This window comes from Neoarius graeffei, chromosome 3 (assembly GCF_027579695.1).
Source record: "Neoarius graeffei isolate fNeoGra1 chromosome 3, fNeoGra1.pri, whole genome shotgun sequence".
Classification (NCBI taxonomy): Eukaryota; Metazoa; Chordata; class Actinopteri; order Siluriformes; family Ariidae; genus Neoarius; species Neoarius graeffei.
The window spans coordinates 100004634-100025406 of record NC_083571.1 but is presented as its reverse complement, the minus strand read 5'-3'; the positions used below and the strand labels follow the sequence as shown (position 1 = coordinate 100025406).

The following is a 20773-nucleotide window of genomic DNA, read 5'->3' as shown; positions in this document are numbered from 1 at the left end:
GATATAAAGCCTAGGTCACAACCGGACGTACGATTTTTTGGCCGTGCGATTTTTGGCATTTCCCCAAATCGCTGCGTTTTTTTTGCTCGTGGAGAAAGACGCTTACTAAAACCGAAAACGTAATTGAATAACACGTAAATTAAGAAATAAAGCAAGTTTAAAAATGACTTCAGTTCTCCTTTAATTTCCTAAAAAAAAAAATCCGAGATAGTAGCCTATAGCATACAGTCAACTGTGATAGCCTTTCTACTTATATTTGTTCAAGGTTATGTTATCTTCACTGTCGTTAAGCCCCAACAAAATGTGTAGTTGCAAGCTGCTGCTGAATAAAAGACACATATAAACTGAGTGAATGTGAACAATACATTTGCCCCTTAGATCACAAGATGAGGAATCAAGGTTGCCCGCTAAATCAGCGCTATCTAGACAAAAAGCTAGTCTACTCTTGCTATCACAGTGCTGCTAAAACACTGGCCAACATGGGCCCTGATGATACATCATTGGGGGGGGGCACGGTGGTGTAGTGGTTAGCACTGTCGCCTCACAGCAAGAAGGTCCGGGTTCGAGCCCAGCGGCTGGCGAGGGTCTTTCTGTGTGGAGTTTGCACGTCCTCCCCGTGTCCGCGTGGGTTTCCTCCGGGTGCTCCGGTTTCCCCCACAGTCCAAAGACATGCAGGTTAGGTTAACTGGTGACTCTAAATTGACTGTAGGTGTGAATGTGAGTGTGAATGGTTGCTTGTGTCTATGTGTCAGCCCTGCAATAACCTGGCGACTTGTCCAGGGTGTACCCCGCCTCTCGCCCATAGTCAGCTGGGATAGGCTCCAGCTCGCCCGCGACCCTGTAGGACAGGATAAGTGGCTACAGATAATGGATGGGTGGATGGATACATCACTGGGCTGAGGAAGGAAAGATTTTGCACCAAAGCTGTGCTTTAGTGCCCTCTTGAGCTTACTGATGTAACTACTGTCTGTAACTCCTGTTTATAACGACTCATCTCTACCTTTAGGGCAGATTGTGGCATAAAAAGCACTAAACACTGAAACACTGTAGCTCAAGCTGAACCAAAGAAAACCTAACTGGGAATGAATAGCTCGATTTTCATGACACATAAAGCAAACAATGATGGCGTATGCGCATGTAGGTTTGGTGGATATTCTGTATTGTTGGTATTTTCATGAACCTTGGAGCAGGTGGTAACCTGGTGGAGAGCAACATACAGTAATTAAAAAAAAAAGTTTCTCTTTGAAGGTATACCTGACAAAGAGGTGCAATCAAATCAGCTCCTCTTAAAAACTGAATGTGTGTCATTTGCTCAGTTCAGTGACATTTTTGTAATGACATGATGATTCCAGATTTTATATCAATATTTTCAGTGGTGGAAACAACCAGCTGGCTGTCCCAACACACAAATGTGTTCTGTCTTCGTGTGTGCTTTAGTAAGTGCTCACTCATATGGGACAGTCAAAGTCAGAGTTTATATCAGATCATTTCTTCTGCTTATAATGACATCCATTCGGCAAGTCTAGTATGAGTTAATTTTCTTGGACGATCTGTTGAGTCTGTTAATTACACAATGTTCTGTATGTAATGACACGTCAACTGCATCATATCCGTAACCGAGTCAGTTGTATTTTGTTATGAGCTGGGTAAAGTAGCCTATTCTGTACTTTCACATACTCATAATGCCTTGCGCCTTGGGGGGTAACTAGGCACTATATATGTTTACTAAGTCAGATATCCTCAGCCATTTCTTCAAATTCACATGGGGAAAAAAATGACTTTTGCTGTGCACCAACTTGTAAAAGGAATCCTGATTTAAAGCTTTATAGAATTGCTGGGTTTCACGTGACGTCACATCCGCCTCATTAGTTATTCAAAACTTTAGCTGGTGGTCTACCAAAGCTCAGCTGACAAAGCGTTTGTACGGAGAAGGTGCATTGCTTACGTGAAAAATGCCTTACGCTTGCGTTGTTTTAGGTTGTTCGACTTGATAAAACTGTGAAACTGGTAAAAGTTTCTTCAGGGTTCCCTGTGAACTAATAAAAAAGGGTGAACGAACACAGGATTTCACAGAAAGATCTCGAGAAAGGTGGCTTTTGAACCTCTCAGTGAAACTGAAGGGAGCCGAGTTTGCAGTGATCACTTGGTGAAAGGTTTGTATTTCCCTCTCAGCTCTGTCCTTAGTGTTTTCCAAGTACTTTTCTTGCTATGTGTCGCTATTTTACGGTACTTTTTTTAGTCACGAAGCACTAAAGTCCCCAGCTTTTTCTTTGTTTACTCCTCACAAAGTCCATATGCATGAAGGTCGTGACAAAATTCTTGCCCAGCCATACAGTTACAATGCGCCGTGATCACTTCTCCGTCTTGTTTAACTAAGATCCAGGTCTTTAAAGGGGTTTCTGATGATCTTTGTGAATGATTTACCTGAGAGATAAGAGCCAACACAAGTGAGAATCAAGCGAACTGTTGTTTGTTTACACTTCAACTTGCAGCGCTTCATTGTAAAGACGCAAACGAAAAGCTTTAAAAACATACTTACACGGCCAAAAACAATCCAGGATTCATTCGGCAGCGATTTGATACTGAGGTCCTTTACCCAGCCACATACAAAAAAGTTGTAAGCCTCTATACTCTTCTACGCTTTCATCTGTTTTGCGGTGTAGAAGGACGTCTGCAACACCAGATAGTTCGAGATGTCGGGGAACTCGACTGAAGGGTAGTTTTCGAGATCGTATGACAAATCCTTCTTTCCCAGACTGTAGGGGTCGATTCCATTCACATAGCAATCTTCTGAATCTATCTAAAGCGAGCAGTGGCTTCTAGATTACGAGCTTACTCTGATAACTTATCGCTAGTTGTTTGCACTACGGCAGCCATTTAGACCACCAGCTATTACACTTCTGGTAAAACCGCTAAGAAAAGTCACGTGACTGAAACCCAGCAATACCTAAAGAAGCTAAGCATCGAAAAGTGTAGTTCGACAGAATTCGCCGTCCAAATTTTACACAGACAGACAACACACGACTGTGTTCTGCCCACTTCAGTGGTGGAGTAAAGTCTGATGATCCCAGTCACGAAGCCTACACCCGTCTGTCTTTGTGTTTAGTCATAAAAAGTGCGAAAAACAAAGACAAGTCAAAATTGAAAAGGACGACTTTACTGAAGGATCAACTCCCAGAACAAAGCACAAACGATGCAGTGTAAGTAAGCGTACATGTCCTTCCCCTTTTAGTGTTTCTGTAGGGAGATCTAATGTAGTATTTGACCCTGTCGTCCTAACAGCTTCTTCTAACAGCCCAAAGATTGTTGTAATCTGGTAGCATACGAGCTCGAGGAAAATCAAAATCAACTTCAGCTTGAAAAATAAATGTGACAGTTCTGCTGTGTTTACAGTATTGACTTGGCTGAGTGAATTCCTTGCTTGTGTTCTCATGCACGAAGCGTTTTGTATTTTCTTACGGCTTTCTCGTCGTAACCAGCACCCAGCAAAAACGATTTCACTGTGGATTCTTCTATGATCAGTGTCGATCTTTCCTTTCTCTTCTGCCGATCTTTTAACTTCTGCAGGTCAGTAATTGTTGGAACACCCGCACTGACAGACGAAGAAGGCTGCTGACTCGTTGTCACCCGGAGTAGAAATGTTCAAAGCGTTCGATACGATATTTACAAGCGCTTTTTTACTGATTGATTTCTCAAAGTCCACAGAAAAGGCTTTGCTGATTTGGTTTAGTGAGTCTTGACACTTCTTTGAAGGTTTTAGGGAGATTTAAATTTGAAAGATTACTGTCAGTATGCAACGCCATGTTGTTTTTTTGATTCCCCCCCAGGTGCAAAGCATTATGGGGAATGTGAAAGTAGCCTATTTATACTGTTGGCAGATGGTCCTGACTGGCTCAAATTTAGACCAGTGCGAATTGGAAAATGCACCTGTGGTGGCAGATTTCAAAGGCCACACCTCATGTTTGTGATGCTCCACCGAGGTTAACACAGGCACTTTCATGTGTGTCCACAAAAATAGCAACATGATGAAAAGAGGAAGAAATTATGGTCACACTTTCTATGGAGCCCATATTCATTAGTCATAATTGGACTTATAAGACTATTTACTATGGATTATAAGTAATTATTTAACTAATTACTATAAGTAATTCCTTGATAACAGATAATCATGTTGTAATGCAAGTGTTGATGTGAATCAGGGTGTATTCCTGTGCATCCTGTACTAAAACCTACAGTACCGGTCAAAAGTTTGGCCACGCCTTCGAATTCAATGTTTGTTCTTCATTTTTAATAATTAAAAGACACTTCATGTCTTAAAGTAATGATGGACTGAAACATATTTTGTCTTTGATTTTTAACCCGGGGCGGCACGGTGGTGTAGTGGTTAGTGCTGTCACCTCACAGCAAGAAGGTCCGGGTTCGAGCCCCGGGGCCGGCGAGGGCCTTTCTGTGTGGAGTTTGCATGTTCTCCCCGTGTCCGTGTGGGTTTCCTCCGGGTGCTCCGGTTTCCCCCACAGTCCAAAGACATGCAGGTTAGGTTAACTGGTGACTCTAAATTGACCGTAGGTGTGAATGTGAGTGTGAATGGTTGTCTGTGTCTATGTGTCAGCTCTGTGATGACCTGGCGACTTGTCCAGGGTGTACCCTGCCTTTCGCCCGTAGTCAGCTGGGATAGGCTCCAGCTTGCCTGCGACCCTGTAGAAGGATAAAGCGGCTAGAGATAATGAGATGAGATTTTTAACCCTTTTTTGTTTACCAACACCTATGAATGAGTAGGGGTGTCCAAACTTTTGACTGGTACTGTATTTCACACATCAACATGCTATTTATATGGTACGGTACACAGCGTTAAGTTGTAGAGAACCTCACCTCATGCAGATATGACCAAGACTACTTTTACAATATTTTCTTTGACCATCACTGTCTCCAACATAGTTTATACATTTCCTGTGTTGCCCTACATCTTGCACAATATTGCACAAAGCTTGTGCATATGACAATCTTCAATCTTGGTGTATTTCACCACCTTGAATGACCTGTGTTTTTGTTCCAGTCCCTCTAAGGTTAAATCGATGCTGGATATGTGTTTCCTTGCCATTTTTGTAATTAATTTGAAATGAAGCATTTCCATATTTCAGTACAAAGATAATTACAAATAACTCATAAATAGCGTCTTACAACTTTCATACCATGAATAATTTAAAGCTAGACGGCCTTTTGATTTCATAAAATTGGTGAAATTTATTTCCGTCTGAAATTTGGTCATTGTGATATATGTTTATTTCTGTAATATCTAAAAAAAAAAAAATCAGGCCATACTGTGGCTGGGAAGTTATTTAATTTGAGGGGATTCCTGAGCAAATAACGTGTATGAAATCGCTCACTTCGTGCAGTCAAGCAGACAGAGGAAGTCCGTGTGCGCATGCGCAGGTTTACCTCTTCTTTTATCACCCGCCCAAACAAAGTTTGGTGGAGGATATAGAAACGGGTTCCGTCTGTCCAGTCACGTTTTTGTTTCCGGGCCATATCTTTAAAACCACTGAAGATATCTCCATGAAACTTTGTATACATATCAAACAACATGTGAACTGGTGCCTTTTGCTATTTTGGATTTTTGAAAAAAAAATTTTTTTCACATTTTTACATAAAAAAATAGATTTTGACTTAGTTTCTAAGAGCAATGTTTGTTTCCGGAGTATACCGTATATCCAAAACTATTCATGATACGGATTTGAAACTTGGTATACATGTTAACAAGGTGATGTAGATGTGCCTTTTCATACTAAGAAATTTGAGAAATTTGAATTTTTCATGTTTCTATGGAAACAATTTCAGACTTAGTCTCTCAGGTTAGTCTTAGGGGTAGGTTTTGTTTCCAGAGCAGAACTTGAAAACTATGAGTGGTATGGTCTTGAAAGTTGGTATATGCGTTGATTTAGTAATGTATATGTGCCTTTTGATACTAAGAAATGTGAGAAATTTTAATTTTTAGCTCACCTAGACCAAAGGTCCGGTGGGCTTATTCCTTGGGCTTCTGAGGTTAGTGTAAAGAGATAGGGTTGGGTTCCTGCAGCAGAACTTGAAAAATGTGACAAATAACATCTTGAAACTTGGTATATAGTTGGCATATAGGGCAGGGGATGTACAACCCCGATTCCAAAAAAGTTGGGACAAAGTACAAATTGTCAATAAAAACGGAATGCAATGATGTGGAAGTTTCAAAATTCCACATTTTATTCAGAATAGAACATAGATGACATATCAAATGTTTAAACTGAGAAAATGTATCATTTAAAGAGAAAAATTAGGGGATTTTAAATTTCATGACAACAACACATCTCAAAAAAGTTGGGACAAGGCCATGTTTACCACTGTGAGACATCCCCTTTTCTCTTTACAACAGTCTGTAAACGTCTGGGGACTGAGGAGACAAGTTGCTCAAGTTTAGGGATAGGAATGTTAACCCATTCTTCTCTAATGTAGGATTCTAGTTGCTCAACTGTCTTAGGTCTTTTTTGTTGTATCTTCCGTTTTATGATGCGCCAAATGTTTTCTATGGGTGAAAGACCTGGACTGCAAGCTGGCCAGTTCAGTACCCGGACCCTTCTTCTACGCAGCCATGATGCTGTAATTGATGCAGTATGTGGTTTGGCATTGTCATGTTGGAAAATGCAAGGTCTTCCCTGAAAGAGACGTCGTCTGGATGGGAGCATATGTTGCTCTAGAACCTGGATATACCTTTCAGCATTGATGGTGTCTTTCCAGATGTGTAAGCTGCCCATGCCACACACACTAATGCAACCCCATACCATCAGAGATGCAGGCTTCTGAACTGAGCGCTGATAACAACTTGGGTCGTCCTTCTCCTCTTTAGTCCGAATGACACGGCGTCCCTGATTTCCATAGAGAACTTCAAATTTTGATTCGTCTGACCACAGAACAGTTTTCCACTTTGCCACAGTCCATTTTAAATGAGCCTTGGCCCAGAGAAGACGTCTGCACTTCTGGATCATGTTTAGATACGGCTTCTTCTTTGAACTATAGAGTTTTAGCTGGCAACGGTGGATGGCACGGTGAATTGTGTTCACAGATAATGTTCTCTGGAAATATTCCTGAGCCCATTTTAAGATTTCCAATACAGAAGCATGCCTGTATGTGATGCAGTGCCGTCTAAGGGCCCGAAGATCACGGGCACCCAGTATGGTTTTCTGGCCTTGACCCTTACGCACAGAGATTCTTCCAGATTCTCTGAATCGTTTGATGATATTATGCACTGTAGATGATGATATGTTCAAACTCTTTGCAATTTTACACTGTCGAACTCCTTTCTGATATTGCTCCACTATTTGTCGGCGCAGAATTACAGGGATTGGTGATCCTCTTCCCATCTTTACTTCTGAGAGCCACTGCCACTCCAAGATGCTCTTTTTATACCCAGTCGTGTTAATGACCTATTGCCAATTGACCTAATGAGTTGCAATTTGGTCCTCCAGCTGTTCCTTTTTTGTACCTTTAACTTTTCCAGCCTCTTATTGCCCCTGTCCCAACTTTTTTGAGATGTGTTGCTGTCATGAAATTTCAAATGAGCCAATATTTGGCATGAAATTTCAAAATGTCTCACTTTCGACATTTGATATGTTGTCTATGTTCTATTGTGAATACAATATCAGTTTTTGAGATTTGTAAATTATTGCATTCCATTTTTATTTACAATTTGTACTTTGTCCCAACTTTTTTGGAATCGGGGTTGTAGATGACTCTGGCTTCTTGTTCTTCTTTTGGGTTTTATGGCAGCTGGCATCCACAATGTTGCATTACTGCTATCTACAGGTTTACCTTTGACCTTGCACTGACAGTTACATCATTCTGTCGCTAAACAAATAGCTGATCACACCAAGGTGCTCACTGACCGCCGATATTTATTAGTTTGATCCTGCGTTTCCTTTCCTTCACAACATAACGTCTTTTCTTCTTGCTTTCCGTTTCTGTAGTCGGTCTTTCATGTTTCATTCGCACACTCACGTCCTCCATTTTTCTCTCCTGTTTCAAATTTGTATCCCACAATGCCTTGTGCGAATGGGGAAAGCCCACCACGTGATGCGTGACGTAGTATCTTGAATTGGGTCATGGTGAAGCAGGAATAAATAGCAGAGAATTTAGGGCCATGTGGCTTTAAATTCATTAATTGTTCTTTTAAAAAAAAAAACAAATAAAATTGGAAGTCTGTGATTCGAATTCAGTAGCTTTCGGTCCACTAAGCAAAAATAATTGGGTGTCGGGGAAAATTCTTTTTATAACCTACACTTGAAGAATCTGAAAAGCAGTCTAGCTTTAACATATTCTTTACACAATGCACTCGATGACATTTATAAAGTTTTATAATTGTTATAATTGTCACAACATGATACTAAGATACCAAGGAATTACTTCTAGCACATTATTAGAGCTTTGTGAGTCTTTATTAGAGTTTACCAAAACACTAAGAAATTATAAGCACAGTTAAAATGATTTATGAATATGGACTTCACAGAAAGGGTTACCAAACTTAATCATATTAGCAATATGCCTGAGTTATGCCACTGAATCATGGCTGTATCTGCATGAAAATAGAGTTCTGACATAATATGTACCATGTATTAAATGAAACGATGGACAGCATGACAGCTGATGATAAATATTTCATGAAGCAAAACACTAAAATGACTTTTACAAATCCATCCAAGAGTAGTGATGGAGAAGTCATTTAGTCGGCAGGAGCATAGGACAAGCATCACAAAACTCACCTTGCTTTGGTTAGTCAATAATGTTACGGTCAGGGAACAAATAGATTAAAAAAAAAAGACAAATTAAAGGTTAAACTCAACAATGTACAAAGTCTGATCTTGCAGAATGCTATAACACAAGCACTATAGATTTAAAGGTCCCATGGCATGAAATTTTCACTTTCTGAGGTTTTTTAACGTTAAAATGAGTTCCTCTGACCTTCTTAAGTCACCCCAGTGGCTAGAAATTTCATAATGTGTAAACCAAACTATGCCCAACATTTGAGAATGGCGCGTCAAAACGGCGCGTTGATAAACTCTTCCCTTTACTACGTCAGCAAGGGAGACGATCCCCACGCCCCCCCCTCTGGATTCCCACCCACTGTATGGATTGCCCGCCCAGTTGTAGTGAGGAGACCATAGAGGACACAATAACATGGCATCACCTAAGCGAGCGAAACATGGAAATTGCGCTGTACATGGATGTGACAACACAGAAAAGAGTCTGTTTTTACTGCCGACGGGAGAGCCCCTGAAGACGCAGTGGCTTAATTTTATTTACTTCAATAATACGCCGTCGAGTCTACCTAAGACGGTGTATGTTTGTCGGAAGCATTTTCCTGAGGAATGTTTCCACAACTTGGGACAGTACAGGGCAGGTTTTGCACATCAACGGTCACTGAAGCCTGGGTCCGTACCAAGCATCCCTGCCGCATCAGCCACAAACACCGAACAAGTAAGTGTATAACTGTTAAGTCGTTTTGCCGTGTTTCAAAATTGGTGCCACGTTAGCCTTGCAATGGCTACATTAGCTGTGCAGCTAACCGCTTCCTGCAGTTAGCCAGGTACTCTGCACTACAAAACCAAAAAGCATGCAGCATGCTCTGTTAAACTGAGTTTAGTCTGGAAACTGACTGTAACTTATGAGCTTATGTTTTGCCGTGTTTTAAAATCGGTGCCACGTTAGCCTTGCAATGGCTACATTAGCTGTGCAGCTAACCGCTTCCTGCAGTTAGCCAGGTACTCTGCGCTACAAAACCAAAAAGCATGCAGCATGCTCTGTTATAATAGCCAATCAAAACAGCTTTTACAAAGACACCCACATTCTTTTTTTTAAGTCACTCGTTCATTTTATTTGTTTGTTTGTTCAGTAAAAACCCAAACATTTGTTGAATTTATTTTATTTCCTCGCATCGCACCTTAATGACGTCAGCGCGCGGTATTTTTCCCTTCGCGGTTTGTTCCTTCTCTCTCGCCATAGTAAGACACCCACATCCGCTTGTTCTGACCCACTGGAGGTAGCGTCACAGTGCTGTTAGCCAATCAGAGGTAACACGTTTACATGTCATGAATATTAATGATAAGACCCGCCCCCACCCTCTACCCTTCCCCGCCTCCTGCTTCTCATTAGCAAAACGACGCACTGGGAAAAGGGCTGAAATGGGGCTTTCTCGCAGGAGGCTATATCTACGTGCCGAGGGTTCATTTCGAGAAAGGCTGCGGATATAACATCCGGAAACCTCCACGAGCCCGTTTAAAGCATCAACAAACCACCATGCCATGGGACCTTTAACTATAATCTAAATATGCCTGTATGTTAGAATGTCACAGGATATTTATCTAACCAAGATCAATACAACCCAACACATATACACACCAGCACAGCCCAACTACGGTAAAGGCAGCACCCAGGGGTTATCCCAGATGTGCCACAGCCAAGCATTTTGGAGATGGCTTTCGTACGGAACATTTTTTTATGTATTTATTTTTAAATCACAGGGTTAATGTTATACTGCCGGTAGATGTTAGGAGGTGGAATTGCCATTACGTTTACTTACAGCGGACAGAAAACCTCCACTCATTCTGAGCCTAGGAAGTAGTGCAGGCTTTGGTAGGATTGCGTTCAGTATTACAGCTTTAATTTATTATATGCTTGGCGGCTTACCTTCTCCATCTTTTGAACAGTCGTCCTAAAATAACAGTGACAATGAGGTGATACACACACTGTCTGTGTGCGCTTTGGGTGACATGCAGAGTGATTTCATGGCATGTTTAGTGAGATGGTGAAGGAAAACAGATTTTCTCATACCTTTGGCTTCTCCTCCAGGATTTGCTGCCGAATGAGTTTGTGTGCCTCGATCAACTTCTCGTGCCTTTTGCTTTGAGCGTCTTCCAGCTTAAAAAAAGACAACACAAATATAGAGGTGATGAAGCTGTTAATATCCATACTACATGACTGATAGTTCTATATGAGGCCTGTATATTGTGTAGTAATGTTTTTGGGTTTTTTTACTTACCCTTTTGATATACTGTACAACCTCATTCACATGTGACCTGTTGATTTCTAACTTCTCTCTGTAAGAGATATAATGAATGCTGTAACAAAAGCAGTCTGAATTAAAGTGCTATGCAGCAACGACCTGACTAACTATGAAATTATTCCTCTGTTCAATGCTGGGAAATGCGACATAAAAATGCAAATACAGCCTCAGAAGAATAACTAGTGAGCTATACCTTTGAGTATATGATGCTCATAGCTCATAGGATATGATGGAATACCTCAGGGGAATATCTTCTGTAGATTCTATCCACATTCACTAGATACAGTGGGTACGGAAAGTATTCAGGCCCCTTTAAATTTTTCACTCTTTGTTTCATTGCAGCCATTTGCTAAAATCAAAAAAGTTCATTTTATTTCTCATTAATGTACACTCAGCACCCCATCTTGACAGAAAAAAAAACAGAAATGTAGAAATTTTTGCAAATTTATTAAAAAAGAAAAACTGAAATATCACATGGTCATAAGTATTCAGACCCTTTGCTGTGACACTCATATTTAACTCACATGCTGTCTTCCTAGACCTGGCTGTCCTCCTTGAGATGGTTCTACTCCTTCACTGGAGTCCAGCTGTGTTTAATTAAACTGATTGGACTCGATTAGGAAAGGCACACACCAGTGCATGTCAGAGCAAATGAGAATCATGAGGTCGAAGGAACTGCCCAAGGAGCTCAGAGACAGAATTGTGGCAAGGCACAGATCTGGCCAAGGTTACAAAAGAATTTCTGCAGCACTCAAGATTCCTAAGAGCACAGTGGCCTCCATAATCCTTAAATGGAAGAAGTTTGGGACAACCAGAACTCTTCCTAGACCTGGCCGTCCAGCCAAACTGAGCAGTCATGGGAGAAGAGCCTTGGTGAGAGAGGTAAAGAAGAACCCAAAGATCACTGTGGCTGAGCTCCAGAGATGCAGTAGGGAGATGGGAGAAAGTTCCACAAAGTCAACTATCACTGCAGCCCTCCACCAGTCGGGGCTTTATGGCAGAGTGGCCCGACGGAAGCCTCTCCTAAGTGCAAGACATATGAAAGCCCGCATAGAGTTTGCCAAAAAACACATGAAGGACTCCCAGACTATGAGAAATAAGATTCTCTGGTCTGATGAGACGAAGATTGAACTTTTTGGCGTTAATTCTAAGCGGTATGTGTGGAGAAAACCAGGCACTGCTCATCACCTGCCCAATACAATCCCAACAGTGAAACATGGTGGTGGCAGCATCATGCTATGGGGGTGTTTTCAGCTGCAGGGACAGGACAACTGGTTGCAATTGAAGGAAAGATGAATGCGGCCAAGTACAGAGATATCCTGGAAGAAAACCTCTTCCAGAGTGCTCAGGACCTCAGACTGGGCCGAAGGTTCACCTTCCAACAAGACAATGACCCTAAGCGCACAGCTAAAATAACAAAGGAGTGGCTTCAGAACAACTCTGTGACCATTCTTGACTGGCCCAGCCAGAGCCCTGACCTAAACCCAATTGAGCATCTCTGGAGAGACCTGAAAATGGCTGTCCACCAACGTTCACCATCCAACCTGACGGAACTGGAGAGGATCTGCAAGGAAGAATGGCAGAGGATCCCCAAATCCAGGTGTGAAAAACTTGTTGCATCATCATGCTATGGGGGTGTTTTTCAGCTGCAGGGACAGGACGACTGGTTGCAATTGAAGGAAAGATGAATGCGGCCAAGTACAGAGATATCCTGGAAGAAAACCTCTTCCAGAGTGCTCAGGACCTCAGACATGGCTGTACTAGCTCAAAAGGGTGCTTCTACTCAAGACTGACCAAAGGGTCTGAATACTTATGACCATGTGATATTTCAGTTTTTCTTTTTTAATAAATTTGCAAAAATTTCTACATTTCTGTTTTTTTCTATCAAGATGGGGTGCTGAGTGTACATTAATGAGAAATAATACTTTCTCATTAATCTGAATACTTTCTGAATACTTTCCGTACCCACTGTATGAGCAATCGCATGCTCTGATTGGTTACTCTATTACTAGGATATCAGCTCATATCCCATGAGTAGAGGTAAAACAAAATGGCAGCGTTGTTAACAAGTATTGAAAAGAAACAGAAATAGCTAAAAGAACATAGTTTTGGGGGTTTTTTTTGGTTTTTTTTTCTTTCCAGTATCTCCTGTTCCACATTTCAGCCTAGTCGGTGGGGATAAGGCACCAATAAGTTGGTTTGCCAACCGCCAAAAAACCTTAAAGATGAAGAAAAACAAAATGGCCGAGCGTGTTGTTGAACCAACCGAGGACAAAATAGAAACTCTACTTGAAAATAAAACCCAAAAAATTACAAAAAAGCAACAAAATATGGATTAAAAGTATTTGATAAGAACATATCTTTTTTTTATTTTTTCAAGAATTATTATTATCGCATTTTTCACAAATTGCTACTGTCATTTCGCCAGTTAGTTTACGTTCTAAGCGGAAATGATTTTGTCGGACATTTTGTATAAAGTTTTCATCAATCAAATTTGCAAAAAATAAAAATAGAAATGCTCTGTTTCTCAAAATCCAGTGAATGCGGATAAAATAAAACAGTTATTCCACTCAATCTGGTCGTACATGGCTTATAGCTCATGTATGACTTGATTTCGTGGACTAACTGTTAAATATCTCGGGTGTGTCACCACAAAAGGAGTCCAGTATTTCAAAAGTTCATTCTGAGATATCGCGATTTGTGAAACGAGAGTACTTCAAAAAACTGCCCACATAACGTTGTTTTTTTTTATTTTGCCAATAATACATTCCTTAATTTATAATGCATCTGTCTCTAAAATATTATCCTGTAAAGAAACCTATAAATATAACTTTGTAGGCCAAATAAATGTGAGCTGTGCATCAATTTCAATTTGCATGTCACAGAATTTACAGCTGATTTTCTCCAAACTTGATTTTCTGTTAAGATGATGATACCGTAAGCATTTTCGCTAATTTCTGTGGATTGGCTGCACCAAATTTTAGAAGTTCATAATTCAATTTTGTCTGGAAATGGCCGTGTGATGTGTCTAGTGTGTCGGTGTAGCGTTAGTGTGCTTGTCACCTCTCGCTTTCAGCCCTCACCGCTGGCTAGTGTATCTGCTGTCCCAGCACCACAAAAAGAGAGCTGAGTGCATAAGTCTCTCCTATCAGTACATAGCCTCTCCATAGCAAGTCCTGTGCAGTGCCTCCGTGTGGCTACAGATGGAAACTGGGCACCGAAAGGCCCCAGGCTAAACTGCAGGGAGCTTGGAGGAGATCTGGCCCCCAGACATGTGGCAATGCATGGCCCACCGGTGTGTGGACACGCCCTGATGCCCATGAACCAGACCCTCAGCTATGGGTAAATAGATCGGGCAGACAGAACTCATTAGCCTTGGAAGGCAGTCCGTCTAGGGGAAAGGAACCCCAAATACAAACCTATGACCCGTGGACCTCGCTATCACCGTTCCGGTTTGCTGGACCAGGTCAGATGAACCATGGGTATAAGGGTGGGGCCAGTATAGTGCACACTGCGTTTCACCTCAAAACTCCTGTGAGCAGGCTGGAAGGATATGTCCACGTCCACAGCCATCTCTCTCTAACCCGTAGACATCAACCCTCCAGCTAATCTTTGCCAGCGAAGTCAAGCCATGATGATGATGATGGTAATTCAGTTTTAAAGATGTAGATTTAGAATATCCAATAAAACAACTTTTCTTTCTTTTTTTTTAACCAACTGGACTAATTTTGTGGTGACACACCCCATATATTAACTCATTCACGTCTTGGCTTCTTCTGAATGCCCTTCTTACTTGGTGACTGACTTAGTGGACTTTCTCTAGGCATGGTATGGGTTGTGCCATATTCTTTCATATTCAGCCATATTTTCCCCCCAAACCCTGACTGACATTTTTCATAGCTTCTTGGTCTTCATGGTGCCCTTTCATTAAGGGTGGTGTAGTGGCTAGCACTGTTGCCTCACCCCTTACGAAAATCTACCATGGTTTACTATGGTTTTACCGTGGTTTTTATGTAGTAACCATGATTCTACCATGGTATCTCATGGTTATTCTAAGTACTATGAACCAACCATAGTATTACTATGGTTCATCCATGGTAGTAACCATGGATCTACTATGGTATTTCATGGTGATTCTAAGTACTATGAACCAACCATAGCATTACTGTGGTTTATCCATAGTACTGCAGTAGCTGTGGTAGCATCATAGTTGTATGTGTAGGCCATAGTAACTATGAAATTAGTTTAAAAAGGGATAGTATGGTTTTTAAAAGGATGCACTAACTGTAGTATTACCATGCTTTCGTCCAACAGTCAATGCTGTAGAGAAGGATCTCGATTAACAGCCCAGATACATTAACATTTACCATAGTGAAACCATGGTTAAATCATAGTTAAACCATAGTCATGAACCACGGTTTTCATGGTTACCCAAAAAACCATGAAAACCATGAATAACTATAGACCATGGTAAAACCATGGTTAGTTTTCATGGTAAAACCATGGTTAATTTTCGTAAGGGACAGCAAGAAGGTTCTGGGTTCGAGCCCAGTGGCCGATGGGAGGCCTTTCTGTGTGGAGTTTGCATGTTCTCCCTGTGTCTGCGTGGGTTTCCTCCGGGTGCTCTGGTTTCCCCCACAGTCCAAAGACATGCAGTTAGGTTAACATGGGGCGGCTTTGGGCTGAAGTGCCCTTGAGCAAGGTACCTGACCTCTAACTGCTCCCCAGGTGCTGTAGTATGGCTGCCCACTGCTCTGGGTGTGCGTGTGTTCACTGCTTCATATGGGTTAAATACAGAGGATGAATTTCACTGTGCTTGAGTGTGCATGTGACAACTAAAGGCTTCTACTTCTTCTTAAAGCTGTGAATGGGGAACAGTGAAGGTGGATGGAGAACAAATATAGCTTACAGTGCAAAATGTTGCTGGAGTAGAGCGCCAAAACAACAAAAACTGGGTCAGTGGATAATTACTCGAACTGTACTGCACTGTACTTCTCAAAGGACCATTGTAATAGTAATGACTCCTCTCAAACACAGTGCAGTGACTTACTCCTCTGTTAGATTCTTCTCTTTTGATTTTGCCTCATGTATCTTCTCCTGCCTCTTCTTGTCCATCCTCTTCTTCAACTCTTTCTTTTCTCTACAGACAGAACATAGAAAAGTGTTGCACAGGTCACATACAATAATGACACAATATCAACTAACTCATCGAATGCAGTCTATTTATAATGCAATGCTTACTTCTCACACAGCTCCTTAAGTTTCTTCAGCTGGTTGCTCTGACATTCCTCAGCGACAGTGGTCAGCTTCTCCACCAGCTGGGAGAGCAGACAGGTCAGAAACACACACAGGCACATGAGGACAGTGAATCAGTACCCACAGCTTTAGCTCTCCAGGCAAATTTACTGAGGTTTCTGCTTTTAACAGGGATTTCCTCGTTAAACCATATATATTCTATCCACATTCACTGGATATGAGCAATCGTGCACTCTGATTGGCTACTCTACTAGGATATCAGCTCATCTACTAGGATATCAGCTCATATACCGTGAGTAGAGAAAAACAAAATGGCGGAGCGTGTTGCTGAACCAACCAAGGATGAAATAAAAACTCTACTCATCTCATTATCTCTAGCCGCTTTATCCTTCTACAGGGTCACAGGCAAGCTGGAGCCTATCCCAACTGACTACGGGTGAAAGGCGGGGTACACCCTGGACAAGTCGCCAGGTCATCACAGGGCTGACACATAGACACAGACAACCATTCACACTCACATTCACACCTACGGTCAATTTAGAGTCACCAGTTAACCTAACCTGCATGTCTTTGGACTGTGGGGGAAACCGGAGCACCCAGAGGAAACCCAGACGGACCCCATGGCTGGCGAGGGCCTTTCTGTGCGGAGTTTGCATGTTCTCCCCGTGTCCGCGTGGGTTTCCTCCGGGTGCTCCGGTTTCCCCCACAGTCCAAAGACATGCAGGTTAGGTTAACTGGTGGCTCTAAATTGACCGTAGGTGTGAATGTGAGCGTGAATGGTTGTCTGTGTCTATGTGTCAGCCCTGTGATGACCTGGCGACTTGTCCAGGGTGTACCCCGCCTTTTGCCCGTAGTCAGCTGGGATAGGCTCCAGCTTGCCTGCGACCCTGTAGAACAGGATAAAGCGGCTACAGATAATGAGATGAGATGAGCAGAGATGGAATAATTACATACAGACCACTTGCTTAAAATATAATTGGGGCAGTACGTTATGAACATCAACATGTATATTAGTTAAGTCCCGCCCTACACACACACACACACACACACACACACACACACACACACACACACACACGACAGCCACTTTAATAGGAACTTGTTCTTGATTCTAAGATTCCTGTTATTGGCTGCAGGAGTGGAACCCAATGTGTTCTTCTGCTGTTGCATGCTGAGATGCTTTTCTGCTCACCACAGCTGTAAAGAGTGATTATGAGTTACTATATCCTTCCTGGCAGCTCAAACCAATCTGGCCATTTTCCTCTGACCTCTCTTATCAGCTCACAGAACTGTCACTCACTCAATGTTTTTTTGTTTTTCGCACCATTCTGTGTAAACTCTAGAGAATATTGTGTGTCAAAACACCAGAAGATCAGCAGTTTCTGAAATACTCGAACTGGCTCAAACCAACATCCATGTCACAGTGAAAGAAAGTCAAACTTTGAGATCAGAATTTTTTCCATTCTGATGTCTGAAGTGAACATTAACTGAAGCTCTTGATTTGTATCTGCATGATTTTATGCATTGTGCTGCTGTCAAGGGATCGGCTGATTAGAGAACGGCATAAAACAGCAGATGTGTGGGTGTTCCTAATAAAATAGCTGGTGAGTGTACATAAATATTGTGTGTAATTGAAGACAAAAACATGTCCATTTTTGTTACCTCTGGTACGGTATATGCGTCTTTCCCTATTCAAGGACATACGGTAGGAGTCTGGTCTTGTATGACTGGTAATAACTGCTCAGGAGCGTTGCCAAGATGGCCACTATGTGGACAGACTTTATTCGGACTTTAAAGGAGAACTGAAGTCATTTTTAAACTTGCTTTATTTCTTAATTAACGTGTTATTCAATTACGTTTTCGGTTTTAGTAAACTTATATCGTGACTCGTATCGGCAACTAATTGCAATTAAATATTATATTTATCAGTCTATTCGGTTTTTAGCCGTGTTTAATTTAATAATAATAATAATAAATTTTATTTGGGCGGCACGGTGGTGTAGTGGTTAGCGCTGTCGCCTCACAATAAGAAGGTCCGGGTTCGAGCCCCGTGGCCGGCGAGGGCCTTTCTGTGTGGGGTTTGCATGTTCTCCCCGTGTCCGCGTGGGTTTCCTCCGGGTGCTCCGGTTTCCCCCACAGTCCAAAGACATGCAGGTTAGGTTAACTGGTGACTCTAAATTGACCGTAGGTGTGAATGTGAGTGTGAATGGTTGTCTGTGTCTATGTGTCAGCCCTGTGATGACCTGGCGACTTGTCCAGGGCGTACCCCGCCTTTCGCCCGTAGTCAGCTGGGATAGGCTCCAGCTTGCCTGCGACCCTGTAGAAGGATAAAGCGGCTAGAGATAATGAGATGAGATGAATAAAATAAAAATTATTAGTAAAAATAATAACCTCAATCATTCAGCATTATGATGAGAAAGCAAGGGTAAAAAGATAAGTTTTGAGCATGGTTTTAAAAGATGAAAGGGAGGTGCATTGACGCAATGAAAGTGGGAGGCTGTTCCAGAGTTTGGGGCCAGCCACACTAAAAGCCCTATCACCCATTTAGCGCGTTTGGTCCACAGCAGGCGTCGCTTATCCGTGCGATCTTCACGAGACTTGTGCAAGACTTCGAAACGTGAAGTGTCAGCCAGGTGTCAGCGCCGCCATTTTGAAAACTGTTTTCCAAGCGAAATATTGCACAAAAACGAGTTTAAATGACGTTTACTGCCTACTTTTTTCAAACTTTCCACATCAGCATTCGAAGGAGGGCGCAGGTGTCTTTTGACAACGTTGGCAGATGTCGGTCACTTTGATTTCCGCGGTATGTTTTACTTCCGTCCTACGATGTCTCGCACAGGTCTCAACGAATCTCGTTTACGGCCATTGCTTTGACATATGGACTGATATATTACAGAGCATATTTCAAACACTCATAACTTGTAATAGCAGTGACACAATAGTGATCAAAAACGCATTCCTATATTTAATAAAATGAGATAAATAGAATTTTGAGAATAAAAAAACTTGCCTTCAGTTCTCCTTTAAAGGCTAAATAACATAGATGGCAAACAATGTCACTTAGGCCCACAAGAAAAGACTATGGTTCACCTGTCCAGGAGCGGATGAAGCGATCTGTCAAAGCTGAATGAATGAGTTAAGTTTAGGCAAAGATTCTAATGCGCTGCTAAAAAGTTGTTCCTCAGCTCCACCAATAAAAATCCTGGAAAGGCTATCACCAGAGGTGTTCTAGAACATCTCTGCTATCGGCCTGAGCCCGTCTTAAAGTGATCCACAAAACAACATGCAAGGCGTCTGCTGAAATCTGGTAGATGTTTTGGCCTGGGTTTTTTTTCTGTCTGTTTTTTTTTGGGGGGGGAGGTCTGTCAGTTATGGTTAAAAATGGGTACATTTCTGGGGACAGCTCCAACCGGGGACAGGCAACTGAAAATGGGGACTGTCCCCAGAAAACGAGGACATCTGGTCACCCTAATTTGTATGCGCTGCTGTCTAGCTTAAGCCTACCGGTAGGTCACAACCGGACGTACGATTTTTTGGCCGTACGATTTTTGGCGTTTCCCAAATCGCTGCGTTTTTTTTGTTCGTGGAGAAAGATGCACGTTGGCCATAAGTTTGTCTTGCAATCTGAAAAAAAACATAAGCGCCCGTAGAGTTTGTTTGACATGACAAAGAACCTCTGCGGCCAGTCTGTGGCCAGTCTACGGCTCGAAAATCCACACATCACACGTGAGTTTCTTGCGTTTTTTGCACGTAGACCGGCCGTAGGAGCATGTACGGCCGGTTGTGACCTAGGCTTTAGTTAGCTTGTGAGCTAGCCCTATTTTGGAAATGACTGTAGCCTAAAGGCCTCTGCATGCTTGTGCGACAAGGCTTTCGCAGATAGCTTTTCGCAGACAGTTGTAATTTATTGTTGAGCGGGGGAATAGGCGTGCGCGATGTTATTCACCGGCACAACGCAAGGGGGCGAGAAGTCGCTAGGAGTAGTTGGTGGGTGTGGTTAATGGAGTGTTTATCCTCCGGTTACTTATAATGACTAGAACTTTTTTATAATGACTAGAACTGGAGTCGTATAGATGTCCGTACTTCTTCACTTCCTCAATCAACCGCTCTTCATGCTGCTCCATCTTCGCTCGTGTTTTTAAAAATGCCGGTCGTGAAAACAAAACAAACCGGGAAAGTAGGGAAGCGGAAGTGCGTGTACAGCGGGTAGAGTGGACCAATCAGAGCCCTCTTGTCTGCGAGGCTTCTGCGGTGGTCACAATTTTTGGGAGGTGCGCGCAGAGCGTCTGCGAAGGTGGGGGGGCTACGCAGACACTGTCTGCGACACCGTCTGCGAGGACTGGGTTGTCAGCATAAATTGGCCTTAAATGTGTGACAGTTTATGATAGTACGTGTCAGTCCTGTGCTATGTGTGAAAGCAGTGAAACAGCTGAC

The 20773-nt window shown here is 42.2% G+C and overlaps 1 protein-coding gene across 1 annotated transcript in view; it reads right to left on the bottom strand.

Moving 5' to 3' along the window:
• Positions 1-20773, bottom strand: part of LOC132883769 (1-phosphatidylinositol 4,5-bisphosphate phosphodiesterase beta-1) — a 454963-nt gene that overhangs the window by 49660 nt on the left and 384530 nt on the right. Inside the window, exons 29-32 of the mRNA XM_060917764.1 lie at positions 16325-16401; positions 16134-16223; positions 11060-11117; positions 10852-10938 (exon numbers count right to left, since the gene is read on the bottom strand). Coding sequence (XP_060773747.1) covers positions 10852-10938; positions 11060-11117; positions 16134-16223; positions 16325-16401 — 312 coding nt within the window. The remainder of the gene's footprint in view (positions 1-10851; positions 10939-11059; positions 11118-16133; positions 16224-16324; positions 16402-20773) is intronic.